Source organism: Somniosus microcephalus, chromosome 2, assembly GCF_052327205.1.
Source record: "Somniosus microcephalus isolate GS21.2 chromosome 2, FLI_Smic_1.0, whole genome shotgun sequence".
Lineage (NCBI taxonomy): Eukaryota > Metazoa > Chordata > Chondrichthyes > Squaliformes > Somniosidae > Somniosus > Somniosus microcephalus.
The window spans coordinates 385,387,474-385,400,832 of NC_140988.1; the positions used below are offsets into that span (position 1 = coordinate 385,387,474).

Genomic DNA, 13,359 nt, shown 5'->3' on the forward strand with positions numbered 1-13,359 from the left:
CCCCTTTGCTGATTTCTAAAAAGAGGCTACATCTTGAGTATTGTGTGCAGTGTTGGTCGCCTTATCTGAGGAAGGATGTTCTTGCCATGGAAGGAGTGCAGCGAAGATTCACCAGACTGATACCTAGGATGGCAGGAATGACGTATGAGGAGAGATTGGGTCGATTGGGCTTGTACTCGCTGGAGTTTAGAAGAATGAGAGGGGATCTCATCGAAACTTATAAAATTCTAACAGGACTAGACAGGCTAGATGCTGGAAGGATGTTCCCGATGGTCGGGGAGTCCAGAACCAGGGGTCACAGTCTAAGGATAAGGGGTAAGCCATTTAGGACAGAGATGAGGAGGAATTTCTTCACCCAGAGAGTGTTGAACCTGTGGAATTCTCTACCACAGAAGGCAGTGGAGGCCAATTCATTAAATATATTCAAGAAGGAGTTAAATATATTTCTTAAGGCTAAAGGGATCAAGGGGTATGGGGAGAAGGCAGGGACAGGGTACTGAATTTGGATGATCAGCCATGATCTCATTAAATGGCGGAGCAGGCTCGAGGGGCCGAATGGCCTACTCCTGCTCCTGTCTTCTATGTTTCTATGTTTCTATGAAACTTCTTTACCCAGAGAGTGGTGAGAATGTGGAACTCACTACCACAGGGAGTGGTTGAAGCGAATAGTATCGATGTGTTTAAGGGGAGGCTAGATAAACATATGAGGGAGAAGGGAATAGAGGGTTATGCTGATAGTTAGATGAGGAAAGACGGGAGGAGGATCGTGTGGAGCATAAACGCCGGCATGGACTGGTTGGGCCGAATGGCCTGTTTCTGTGCTGTAAATACCATGTAATTTCCCAATAACCTGCTCCTTCCCGATCAGTGACATCATCTGAGCATCCCATCACCACCAGGAAATCAGGAAGCACTTCTTCACACAAAGGGTAGTGGAAATCCGGAACTCACTCCCTCAAAAAGGCTGTGAATGCTGAGGGTCAATTAGAGATTTCATGACTGAGATCGATAGATATTTATTGGGTAAGGGTATCAAGGGGTATGGAACAAAGGCTTTTAAATAGAGTTGAAGTACAGATCAGAAATTATCTGATTGAATGGCGGAACAGGCTCGAGGGAACTGAATGGCCTCCTCCTGTTCCTGTGTAACAGGCTTGAGGGGCTGAATGGCCTCCTCCTGTTCCTGTGTAACAGGCTCGAGGGGCTGAATGGGCCTCCTCCTGTTCCTGTGTAACAGTCTCGAGGGGCTGAATGGCCTCCTCCTGTTCCTGTGTAACAGGCTCGAGGGGCTGAATGGCCTCCTCCTGTTCCTGTGTAACAGGCTCGAGGGGCCGAATGGCCTCCTCCTGTTCCAGTGTAACAGGCTCGAGGGGCCGAATGGCCTCCTCCTGTTCCTGTGCAACAGGCTCGAGGGGCCGAATGGCCTCCTCCTGTTCCTGTGTAACAGGCTCGAGGGGCTGAATGGCCTCCTCCTGTTCCTGTGTAACAGGCTCGAGGGGCTGAATGGCCTCCTCCTGTTCCTGTGTAACAGGCTCGAGGGGCTGAATGGCCTCCTCCTGTTCCTGTGTAACAGGCTCGAGGGGTTGAATGGCCTCCTCCTGTTCCTGTGTAACAGGCTCGAGGGGCTGAATGGCCTCCTCCTGTTCCTGTGTAACAGGCTCGAGGGGCTGAATGGCCTCCTCCTGTTACTGTGTAACAGGCTCGAGGGGCTGAATGGCCTCCTCCTGTTCCTGTGTAACAGGCTCGAGGGGCTGAATGGCCTCCTCCTGTTCCTGTGTAACAGGCTCGAGGGGCTGAATGGCCTCCTCCTGTTCCTGTGTAGCAGGCTCGAGGGGCTGAATGGCCTCCTCCTGTTCCTGTGTAACAGGCTCGAGGGGCTGAATGGCCTCCTCCTGTTCCTGTGTAACAAGCTCGAGGGGCTGAACGACCTCCTCCTGTTCTTATGTTTCCTCAGGGGTTATGTTCACAGCCCGGTTTGGTACGGATCATGACAGGCCCAGGTTAGGCTTTACTATCTGTCCTGAGTTAGCCAATCACAGCCGGGGTTAGAGAGAGGGGTCAACACGATTGGCATCAGTGCCCCCTGGTGTGGTGAGGGGGTTAAAACAAGGCAGAGTTTCCCCACTCTCTATCCCCATCCAGCGAATGTGTTGGGAAAAACGGTGGAGAGGGGCTATAGAGTCATACGGCAGAGAAGGAGGCCATTCGGCCCATCGAGTCCGTGCCGGCTCTCTGCAGAGCAATCCAGCCAGTCCCAGCCCCCGCTCCACCCCCGTAGCCCTGCAAGCCCACCTCCCTCAAGTGCCTAGCCAGTCTCCCCCCGAAAACAATGAGTGTCTTCGCTTCCACCACTTCCGTCGGCAGCGAGTTCCAAGTCACAAGCACTCGCTGCGTATTTTTTCCTCACAGGGTTGGGCTGGGATACGATGCCACCCAGAGTTGAATTGCCCGCTGACACTCCCTCGCCTCGGCTCACCTGTGGAGGATGGTCACTCGCGTGATGGACAGGCGTGGAGAATGGAGCCTGTAGCCCAGTAACAGGTCACCTGGAGCGGAGGGGGCAAGGCCCCAACTTAGCAACGAGCTGGAGTCCGTGGGCTGTGTCACGTGACACTACACCCCCCTCATTGCATCACTTCCTGTTTTGAAAGGAAGTGCTACCCCATGCAGAGCAGCTGGTGGATCTGATATTTTTGTGGAACATTCCGGAAATACAGGGTGCTGTGACGGGCCTGAAAAATTGCGTCACGTAACGTTACATTGATGGGACCCACTCATTCCATTCTTCCCCAGCACAAAAGTCACATGCTCCAGCCCAAAACTGCGACCATTGCACGTTTCAGCATTTGCGAAGTTTTATTATGTACATTTCCCGAAACACCAAACCAAACCCTGGTCAAAAAAGTATTTATGCAGCAGAATATTACACGTACATTCAGGACTCGGAAAGGCCAGGGGAGGAATCGGGGGTGACTGAGATACAATAGCAAGGACAGCTCATCAAATCCAACCCAGAATATTGGGGCAGATCTTCCAAACTTCTCTACACTGTCCCATCAAACACTCCCAGGGCAGGTACAGCACGGGTTAGCTACAGAGTAACATAGAAACATAGAAGATAGGAGCAGGAGTAGGCCATTCGGCCCCTCGAGCCTACTCTGCCATTCAATGCGATCATGGCTGATCATCCAAATTCAGTACCCGGTCCCTGCTTTCTCCCCATACCCCTTGATCCCTTTAGCCTTAAGAAATATATCCAACTCCTTCTTGAATATATTTAATGAACTGGCCTCCACCGCCTTCTGTGGTAGAGTTCCACAGGTTCACCACTCTCTGGGTGAAGAAATTCTTCCTCATTTCTGTCCTAAATGGCCTACCCCTTATCCTTAGACTGTGACCCCTGGTTCTGGACTCCCCGACCATCGGGAACATCCTTCCTGCATCTAGTCTGTCCAGTCCTGTCAGAATTTTATAAGTTTCAATGAGATCACCTCTCATTATTCTAAACTCCAGCGAGTACAAGTTCAATCGACCCAATCTCTCCTCATACGTCATTCCTGCCATCCCAGGTATCAGCCTGGTGAATCTTCACTGAATTCCTTCCATGGCAAGAACATCCTTCCTCAGATAAGGTGACCAAAACTGCACACAATACTCAAGATGTGGTCTCACTAAGGCCCTAAGTAAAGCTTCCTCTACACTATCCCATCAAACACACCCAGGGCAGGTATAGCACAGGTTAGATACAGAGGAAAGCTCCCTCTACACTAACCTATCAAACACTCCCAGGGCAGGTACAGCACGGGTGAGATACAGAGTAAAGCTCCTTCTACACTGTCCCATCAAACACTCCCAGGGCAGGTATAGCACGACTTAGAAACAGAGTAAAGCTGCCTCTACACTGATCCATCACACACTCCCAGGGCAGGTACAGCACGGGTTAGATACAGAGTAAAGCTCCCTCTACACTGTCCTATCAAACACTCCTGGGGCAGGTACAGCACGGGTTAGATACAGAGTAAATCTCCTTCTACACTGTCCCATCAAACACTCCCGGGGCAGGTACAGCACGGATTAGATACAGAGTAAAGCTCCCTCTACACTGTCCCATCAAGCACTCCCGGGGCAGGTGCAGCACGGGTTAGATACAGAGTAAAGCTCCCTCTACACTGTCCCATCAAACACGCCCAGGGCAGGTACAGCACGGGTTAGATACAGAGTAAAGCTCCCTCTACACTGTCCCATCAAACACTCCCAGGGCAGGTACAGCACGGGGTTAGATACAGAGTAAAGCTCCCTCTACACTGTCCCATCAAACACTCCCACGGCAGGTACAGCGTGGGTTAGATACAGAACAAAGCCTCCCAATGTACAGGCGCTCTGAGTGAAAATGGAGGACACTGAAGTACTCACAGAGTTGCCCGTTGTTGAGTGAACCCTTGACCTGCTGGACCCTAACCCTGTTAAATAAGGCGTGGTTGGTGAAGTTTGACAGAGGTGTAAAGGGCAGTAACATGAAGCTCACTGCAGGTCCCTGGCCTGAACTTGTACATACTGAGGTGCACAAAAGCACACTCGTAAAATAAAGAAGAGGAGGGTTTGAACTTGGTAGCGCAGGGGTGAAAGTTCAGAGGTCAGCATTGCATAATCAGTTTGCTGTTGAGCCCGTACGTCGATCTGCTTTGTCGGTTGACGAGTGGAGTGGAGTCAGTTAAATCCGGTGCGCTCCTATCGGGGAGTGGCTCTCCCACCCTCGGGCCCCAATTTTCCCATCCTATTGGTGCCCTGGTGTTCTGGAACCATCCACCTCACAGATGTCGAACCAGTGCTCGGCGATGCGTCCCCGGGGCAGTAGACCGTTGAGGGGGAGCGAGGTGTTCCCTTCGCGGTCCCGCTCGCTGATGACCCTCCAGAAGACAGTGTCCTTGAAGACGAAGATGGTGGCGTGGGTGTAGGAGTAGTAAACTGCGTCCAGGTTCCCCAGGGGGTGGTTGCCCCTGACCACCGGCGGAAACACGTCCACGATTCTCTTGGGGTAGCCGGGCACTGTGCTGTTGAGGTCGACGCTGAATGCGGTCACCTGCGGATTTCAACAGACAGGTCAACGCCGCGGTAACACTGACGCTGGACTAGGTGCAGGTCTGCTCAACGGGAACGTACTACCCCCGCAACATAGGGTCAACTCCTCCCATCGCCCAACTTAGGGTCAACTCCTCCCATCACCCAACTTAGGGTCAACTCCTCCCATCCCCCAACTTAGGGTCAACTCCTCCCATCCCCCAACTTAGGGTGAACTCCACCCATCCCCCAACTTAGGGTCAACTCCTCCCATCCCCCAACTTAGGGTCAACTCCTCCCATCCCCCAACTTAGGGTCAACTCCTCCCATCCCCCAACTTAGGGTCAACTCCTCCCATCCCCCAACTTAGGGTCAACTCCTCCCATCGCCCCAACTTAGGGTCAACTCCTCCCATCGCCCAACTTAGGGTCAACTCCTCCCATCGCCCAACTTAGGGTCAACTCGCCCCATCCCCAAACTTAGGGTCAACTCCTCCCATCGCCCCAACTTAGGGTCAACTCCTCCCATCACCCAACTTAGGGTCAACTCCTCCCATCCCCCAACTTAGGGTCAACTCCTCCCATCGCCCAACTTAGGGTCAACACCTCCCATCCCCCAACTTAGGGTCAACTCCTCCCATCCCCCAACTTAGGGTCAACTCCTCCCATCGCCCAACTTAGGGTCAACTCCTCCCATTGCCCCAACTTAGGGTCAACTCCTCCCATCGCCCCAACTTGGGTCAACTCCTCCCATCCCCCAACTTAGGGTCAACTCCTCCCATCGCCCAACTTAGGGTCAACTCCTCCCATTCCCCAACTTAGGGTCAACTCCCCCCATCCCCCAACTTAGGGTCAACTCCTCCCATCGCCCAACTTAGGGTCAACTCCTCCCATCCCCCAACTTAGGGTCAACTCCTCCCATCGCAAAACTTAGGGTCAACTCCTCCCATTGCCCCAACTTAGGGTCAACTCCTCCCATTGCCCCAACATAGGGTCAACTCCTCCCATCACCCCAACTTAGGGTCAACTCCTCCCATCGCCCAACTTAGGGTCAACTCCTCCCATCGCAAAACTTAGGGTCAACTCCTCCCATTGCCCCAACTTAGGGTCAACTCCTCCCATCGCACAACTTAGGGTCAACTCCTCCGATCGCCCAACTTAGGGTCAACTCCTCCCATCGCAAAACTTAGGGTCAACTCCTCCCATTGCCCCAACTTAGGGTCAACTCCTCCCATTGCCCCAACATAGGGTCAACTCCTCCCATCACCCCAACTTAGGGTCAACTCCTCCCATCGCACAACTTAGGGTCAACTCCTCCGATCGCCCAACTTAGGGTCAACTACTCCCATCCCCCAACTTAGGGTCAACTCCTCCCATTGCCCAACTTAGGGTCAGCTCCTCCCATCGCCCCAACTTAGGGTCAACTCCTCCCATCCCCCAACTTAGGGTCAGCTCCTCCCATCGCCCCAACTTAGGGTCAACTCCTCCCATTCCCCAACTTAGGGTCAACTCTTCCCATTCCCCAGCTTAGGGTCAACTCCTTCCATCCCCCAACTTAGGGTCAACTCCTCCCATCGCCCAACTTAGGGTCAACTCCTCCCATCGCCCAAACTTTGGGTCAACTCCTCCCATCCCCCAACTTAGGGTCAACTCCTCCGATCGCCCATCTTAGGGTCAACTACTCCCATCCCCCAACTTAGGGTCAACTCCTCCCATCGCCCAACTTAGTGTCAACTCCTCCAATCCCCCAACTTAGGGTCAACTCCTCCCATCGCCCAACTTAGGGTCAACTACTCCCATCCCCCAACTTAGGGTCAACTCCTCCCATCCCCCAACTTAGGGTCAACTCCTCCCATCCCCCAACTTAGGGTCAACTCCTCCCATCGCCCAACTTAGGGTCAACTCTTCCCATCGCCCAACTTAGGGTCAACTCCTCCCATCGCCCAACTTAGGGTCAACTCCTCCCTTCGCCCAACTTAGGGTCAACTCCTCCCATCGCCCAACTTAGGGTCAACTCCTCCCATCGCCCAACTTAGGGTCAACTCCTCCCATCACCCAACTTAGGGTCAACTCCTCCCATCGCCCAACTTAGGGTCAACTCCTCCCATCCCCCAACTTAGGATCAACTCCTCCCATCGCCCAACTTAGGGTCAACTCCTCCCATCGCCCCAACTTAGGGTCAGCTCCTCCCATCGCCCCAACTTAGGGTCAACTCCTCCCATTCCCCAACTTAGGGTCAACTCTTCCCATTCCCCAGCTTAGGGTCAACTCCTTCCATCCCCCAACTTAGGGTCAACTCCTCCCATCGCCCAACTTAGGGTCAACTCCTCCCATCGCCCAAACTTAGGGTCAACTCCTCCCATCCCCCAACTTAGGGTCAACTCCTCCCATCGCCCAAACTTAGGGTCAGCTCCTCCCATCGCCCCAACTTAGGGTCAACTCCTCCCATTCCCCAACTTAGGGTCAACTCTTCCCATTCCCCAGCTTAGGGTCAACTCCTTCCATCCCCCAACTTAGGGTCAACTCCTCCCATCGCCCAACTTAGGGTCAACTCCTCCCATCGCCCAACTTAGGGTCAACTCCTCCCATCCCCCAACTTAGGGTCAACTCCTCCCATCCCCCAACTTAGGGTTAACTCCGCCCATCGCCCAACTTAGGGTCAACTCCTCCGATCGCCCAACTTAGGGTCAACTCCTCCCATCCCCCAACTTAGGGTTAACTCCGCCCATCCCCCAACTTAGGGTCAACTCCTCCCATCGCCCAACTTAGGGTCAACTCCTCCAATCCCCCAACTTAGGGTCAACTCCTCCCATCCCCCAACTTAGGGTCAACTCCTCCCATCCCCCAACTTAGGGTCAACTCCTCCCATCGCCCCAACTTAGGGTCAACTCATCCCATCCCCCAACTTAGGGTCAACTCCTCCCATCGCCCAACTTAGGGTCAACTCCTCCTATCCCCCAACTTAGGGTCAACTCCTCCCATCGCCCAACTTAGGGTCAACTCCTCCGATCCCCCAACTTAGGGTCAACCCCTCCCATCCCACACCTTAGGGTAAACTCCTCCCAACCCCCAACTTATGGTCAACTCCTCCCTTCGCCCAACTTAGGGTCAACTCCTCCCATCCCCCAACTTAGGGTCAACTCCTCCCATCGCCCAACTTAGGGTCAACTCCTCCCATCGCCCAACTTAGGGTCAACTCCTCCCATCGCCCAACTTAGGGTCAACTCCTCCCATCCCCCAACTAAGGGTCAACTCCTTCCATCCCCCAACTTAGGGTCAACTCCTCCCATCGCCCAACTTAGAGTCAACTCCTCCCATCGCCCCAACTTATGGTCAACTCCACCCATCCCCCAACTTAGGGTCAACTCCTCCCATCGCCCAACTTGGAGTCAACTCCTCCCACTGCCCCAACTTAGGGTCAACTCCTCCGATCCCCCAACTTAGGGTCAACTCCTCCCATCCCACAACTTAGGGTCAACTCCTCGCATCCCCCAACTTAGGGTCAACTCCTCCCATTGCCCAACTTAGGGTCAACTCCTCCCATCGTCCAACTTAGGATCAACTCCTCCCATCCCCCAACTTAGGGTCAACTCCTCCCATCGCCCAACTTAGAGTCAACTCCTCCCATCGCCCCAACTTATGGTCAACTCCACCCATCCCCCAACTTAGGGTCAACTCCTCCCATCGCCCAACTTGGAGTCAACTCCTCCCACTGCCCCAACTTAGGGTCAACTCCTCCGATCCCCCAACTTAGGGTCAACTCCTCCCATCCCACAACTTAGGGTCAACTCCTCGCATCCCCCAACTTAGGGTCAACTCCTCCCATTGCCCAACTTAGGGTCAACTCCTCCCATCCCCCAACTTAGGGTCAACTCCTCCCATCCCCCAACTTAGGGTGAACTCCACCCATCCCCCAACTTAGGGTCAACTCCTCCCATCCCCCAACTTAGGGTCAACTCCTCCCATCCCCCAACTTAGGGTGAACTCCACCCATCCCCAAACTTAGGGTCAACTCCTCCCATCCCCCAACTTAGGGTCAACTCCTCCCATTCCCCAACTTAGGGTCAACTCCTCCCATCACCCAACTTAGGGTCAACTCCTCCCATCCCCCAACTTAGGGTCAACTCCTCCCATCGCCCAACTTAGGGTCAACTCCTCCCATCGCCCAACTTAGGGTCAACTCCTCCCATTGCCCCAACTTAGGGTCAACTCCTCCCATCGCCCCAACTTGGGTCAACTCCTCCCATCCCCCAACTTAGGGTCAACTCCTCCCATCGCCCAACTTAGGGTCAACTCCTCCCATTCCCCAACTTAGGGTCAACTCCCCCCATCCCCCAACTTAGGGTCAACTCCTCCCATCGCCCAACTTAGGGTCAACTCCTCCCATCCCCCAACTTAGGGTCAACTCCTCCCATCGCAAAACTTAGGGTCAACTCCTCCCATTGCCCCAACTTAGGGTCAACTCCTCCCATTGCCCCAACATAGGGTCAACTCCTCCCATCACCCCAACTTAGGGTCAACTCCTCCCATCGCACAACTTAGGGTCAACTCCTCCGATCCCCCAACTTAGGGTCAACTCCTCCCATCGCAAAACTTAGGGTCAACTCCTCCCATTGCCCCAACTTAGGGTCAACTCCTCCCATTGCCCCAACATAGGGTCAACTCCTCCCATCACCCCAACTTAGGGTCAACTCCTCCCATCGCACAACTTAGGGTCAACTCCTCCGATCCCCCAACTTAGGGTCAACTCCTCCCATCGCCCAACTTAGGGTCAACTCCTCCCATCCCCCAACATAGGGTCAACTCCTCCCATCCCCCAACTTAGGGTCAACTCCTCCCATCCCCCAACATAGGGTCAACTCCTCCCATCCCCCAACATAGGGTCAACTCCTCCCATCCCCCAACATAGGGTCAACTCCTCCCATCGCCCAACTTAGGGTCAACTCCTCCCATCCCCCAACATAGGGTCAACTCCTCCCATCCCCCAACTTAGGGTCAACTCCTCCCATCCCCCAACTTAGGGTCAACTCCTCCCATCCCCCAACATAGGGTCAACTCCTCCCATCGCCCAACTTAGGGTCAACTACTCCCATCCCCCAACTTAGGGTCAACTCCTCCCATCCCCCAACATAGGGTCAACTCCTCCCATCCCCCAACATAGGGTCAACTCCTCCCATCCCCCAACATAGGGTCAACCCCTCCCATCCCCCAACATAGGGTCAACTCCTCCCATCGCCCCAACTTAGGGTCAACTCCTCCCATCGCCCAACTTAGGTCAACTCCTCCCATCGCCCAACTTAGGGTCAACTCCTCCTATCCCCCAACTTAGGGTCAACTCCTCCCATCGCCCAACTTAGGGTCAACTCCTCCCATTGCCCAACTTAGGGTCAACTCCTCCCATCCCCCAACTTAGGGTCAAATCCTCCCATTGCCCCAACTTAGGGTCAACTCCTCCCATCCCCCAACTTAGGGTCAACTCCTCCCATCGCCCAACTTAGGGTCAACTCCTCCCATCGCCCAACTTAGGGTCAACTCCTCCTATCCCCCAACTTAGGGTCAACTCCTCCCATCGCCCCAACTTAGGGTCAACTCCTCCCATCGCCCAACTTAGGGTCAAAACCTCCCATCACCCAACTTAGGGTCAACTCCTCCCATTGCCCAACTTAGGGTCAACTCCTCCCATCCCCCAACTTAGGGTCAACTCCTCCCAGTGCCCAACTTAGGGTCAACTCCTCCCATTGCCCAACTTAGGGTCAACTCCTCCCATCAACCAACTTAGGGTCAACTCCTCCCATCGCCCCAACTTAGGGTCAACTCCTCCCATCGCCCAACTTAGGGTCAACTCCTCCCTTCGCCCAACTTAGGGTCAACTCCTCCCATCGCCCAACTTAGGGTCAACTCCTCCCATCGCCCCAACTTAGGGTCAACTCCTCCCATCGCCCAACTTAGGGTCAACTCCTCCCATCGCCCAACTTAGGGTCAACTCCTCCCATCGCCCAACTTAGGGTCAACTCCTCCCATCCCCCAACTTAGGGTCAACTCCTCCCATCGCCCAACTTAGGGTCAACTCCTCCCATCGCCGCAACTTAGGGTCAACTCCTCCCATCCCCCAACTTAGGGTCAGCTCCTCCCATCGCCCCAACTTAGGGTCAACTCCTCCCATCCCCCAACTTAGGGTCAGCTCCTCCCATCGCCCCAACTTAGGGTCAACTCCTCCCATTCCCCAACTTAGGGTCAACTCTTCCCATCCCCCAACTTAGGGTCAACTCCTCCCATTCCCCAACTTAGGGTCAACTCTTCCCATCCCCCAACTTAGGGTCAACTCTTCCCATCCCCCAACTTAGGGTCAACTCCTTCCATCCCCCAACTTAGGGTCAACTCCTTCCATCCCCCAACTTAGGGTCAACTCCTCCCATCGCACAACTTAGGGTCAGCTCCTCCCATCGCCCCAACTTAGGGTCAACTCCTCCCATTCCCCAACTTAGGGTCAACTCCTTCCATCCCCCAACTTAGGGTCAACTCCTCCCATCGCCCAACTTAGGGTCAACTCCTCCCATCGCCCAAACTTTGGGTCAACTCCTCCAATCCCCCAACTTAGGGTCAACTCCTCCCATCGCCCAACTTAGGGTCAACTCCTCCCATCCCCCAACTTAGGGTCAACTCCTCCCATCGCCCAACTTAGGGTCAACTCCTCCCATCCCCCAACTTAGGGTCAACTACTCCCATCCCCCAACTTAGGGTCAACTCCTCCCATCGCCCCAACTTAGAGTCAACTCCTCCCATCGCCCAACTTAGGGTCAACTCCTCCCATCGCCCAACTTAGGGTCAACTCCTCCCATCACCCAACTTAGGGTCAACTCCTCCCATCGCCCAACTTAGGGTCAACTCCTCCCATCCCCCAACTTAGGGTCAACTCCTCCCATCCCCCAACTTAGGGTCAACTCCTCCCATCCCCCAACTTAGGGTCAACTCCTCCCATCGCCCAACTTAGGGTCAACTCCTCCCATCGCCCCAACTTAGGGTCAGCTCCTCCCATCGCCCCAACTTAGGGTCAACTCCTCCCATTCCCCAACTTAGGGTCAACTCTTCCCATCCCCCAACTTAGGGTCAACTCCTCCCATCGCCCCAGCTTAGGGTCAACTCCTTCCATCCCCCAACTTAGGGTCAACTCCTCCCATCGCCCAACTTAGGGTCAACTCCTCCCATCGCCCAAACTTAGGGTCAACTCCTCCCATCGCCCAACTTAGGGTCAACTCCTCCCATCCCCCAACTTAGGGTCAACTCCTCCCATCCCCCAACTTAGGGTCAACTCCGCCCATCGCCCAACTTAGGGTCAACTCCTCCGATCGCCCAACTTAGGGTCAACTCCTCCCATCCCCCAACTTAGGGTTAACTCCTCCCATCGCCCAACTTAGGGTCAACTCCGCCCATCGCCCAACTTAGGGTCAACTCCTCCCATCCCCCAACTTAGGGTCAACTCCTCCCATCGCAAAACTTAGGGTCAACTCCTCCAATCCCCCAACTTAGGGTCAACTCCTCCCATCGCCCAACTTAGGGTCAACTACTCCCATCCCCCAACTTAGGGTCAACTCCTCCCATCCCCCAACTTAGGGTCAACTCCTCCCATCGCCCCAACTTAGGGTCAACTCATCCCATCCCCCAACTTAGGGTCAACTCCTCCCATCGCCCAACTTAGGGTCAACTCCTCCCATCGCCCAACTTAGGGTCAACTCCTCCCATCGCCCAACTTAGGGTCAACTCCTCCCATCCCCCAACTAAGGGTCAACTCCTTCCATCCCCCAACTTAGGGTCAACTCCTCCCATCGCCCAACTTAGAGTCAACTCCTCCCATCGCCCCAACTTATGGTCAACTCCACCCATCCCCCAACTTAGGGTCAACTCCTCCCATCGCCCAACTTGGAGTCAACTCCTCCCACTGCCCCAACTTAGGGTCAACTCCTCCGATCCCCCAACTTAGGGTCAACTCCTCCCATCCCACAACTTAGGGTCAACTCCTCGCATCCCCCAACTTAGGGTCAACTCCTCCCATTGCCCAACTTAGGGTCAACTCCTCCCATCGTCCAACTTAGGATCAACTCCTCCCATCGCCCAACTTAGGGTCTACTCCTCCCATCGCCCAAACATAGGGTCAACTCCTCCCATTCCCCAACTTAGGGTCAACTCCCCCCATCCCCCAACTTAGGGTCATCTCCTCCCATCGCCCAACTTAGGGTCAACTCCTCCCATCCCCCAACTTAGGGTCAACTCCTCCCATCGCAAAACTTAGGCTCAACTCCTCCCA

At 54.6% G+C, this 13,359-nt stretch overlaps 1 protein-coding gene across 1 annotated transcript in view; it reads right to left on the reverse strand.

Annotated features, from left to right (window-relative positions):
* Positions 1 to 4,013: 4,013 nt before the first annotated feature.
* Positions 4,014 to 13,359, reverse strand: part of LOC147123835 (uncharacterized) — a 57,528-nt gene continuing 48,182 nt past the window's right edge. Inside the window, exon 7 of the mRNA XM_085976360.1 lies at positions 4,014 to 5,080. Within this exon, the coding sequence (XP_085832486.1) occupies positions 4,775 to 5,080 (306 nt within the window). The 3' untranslated portion in view covers positions 4,014 to 4,774. The remainder of the gene's footprint in view (positions 5,081 to 13,359) is intronic.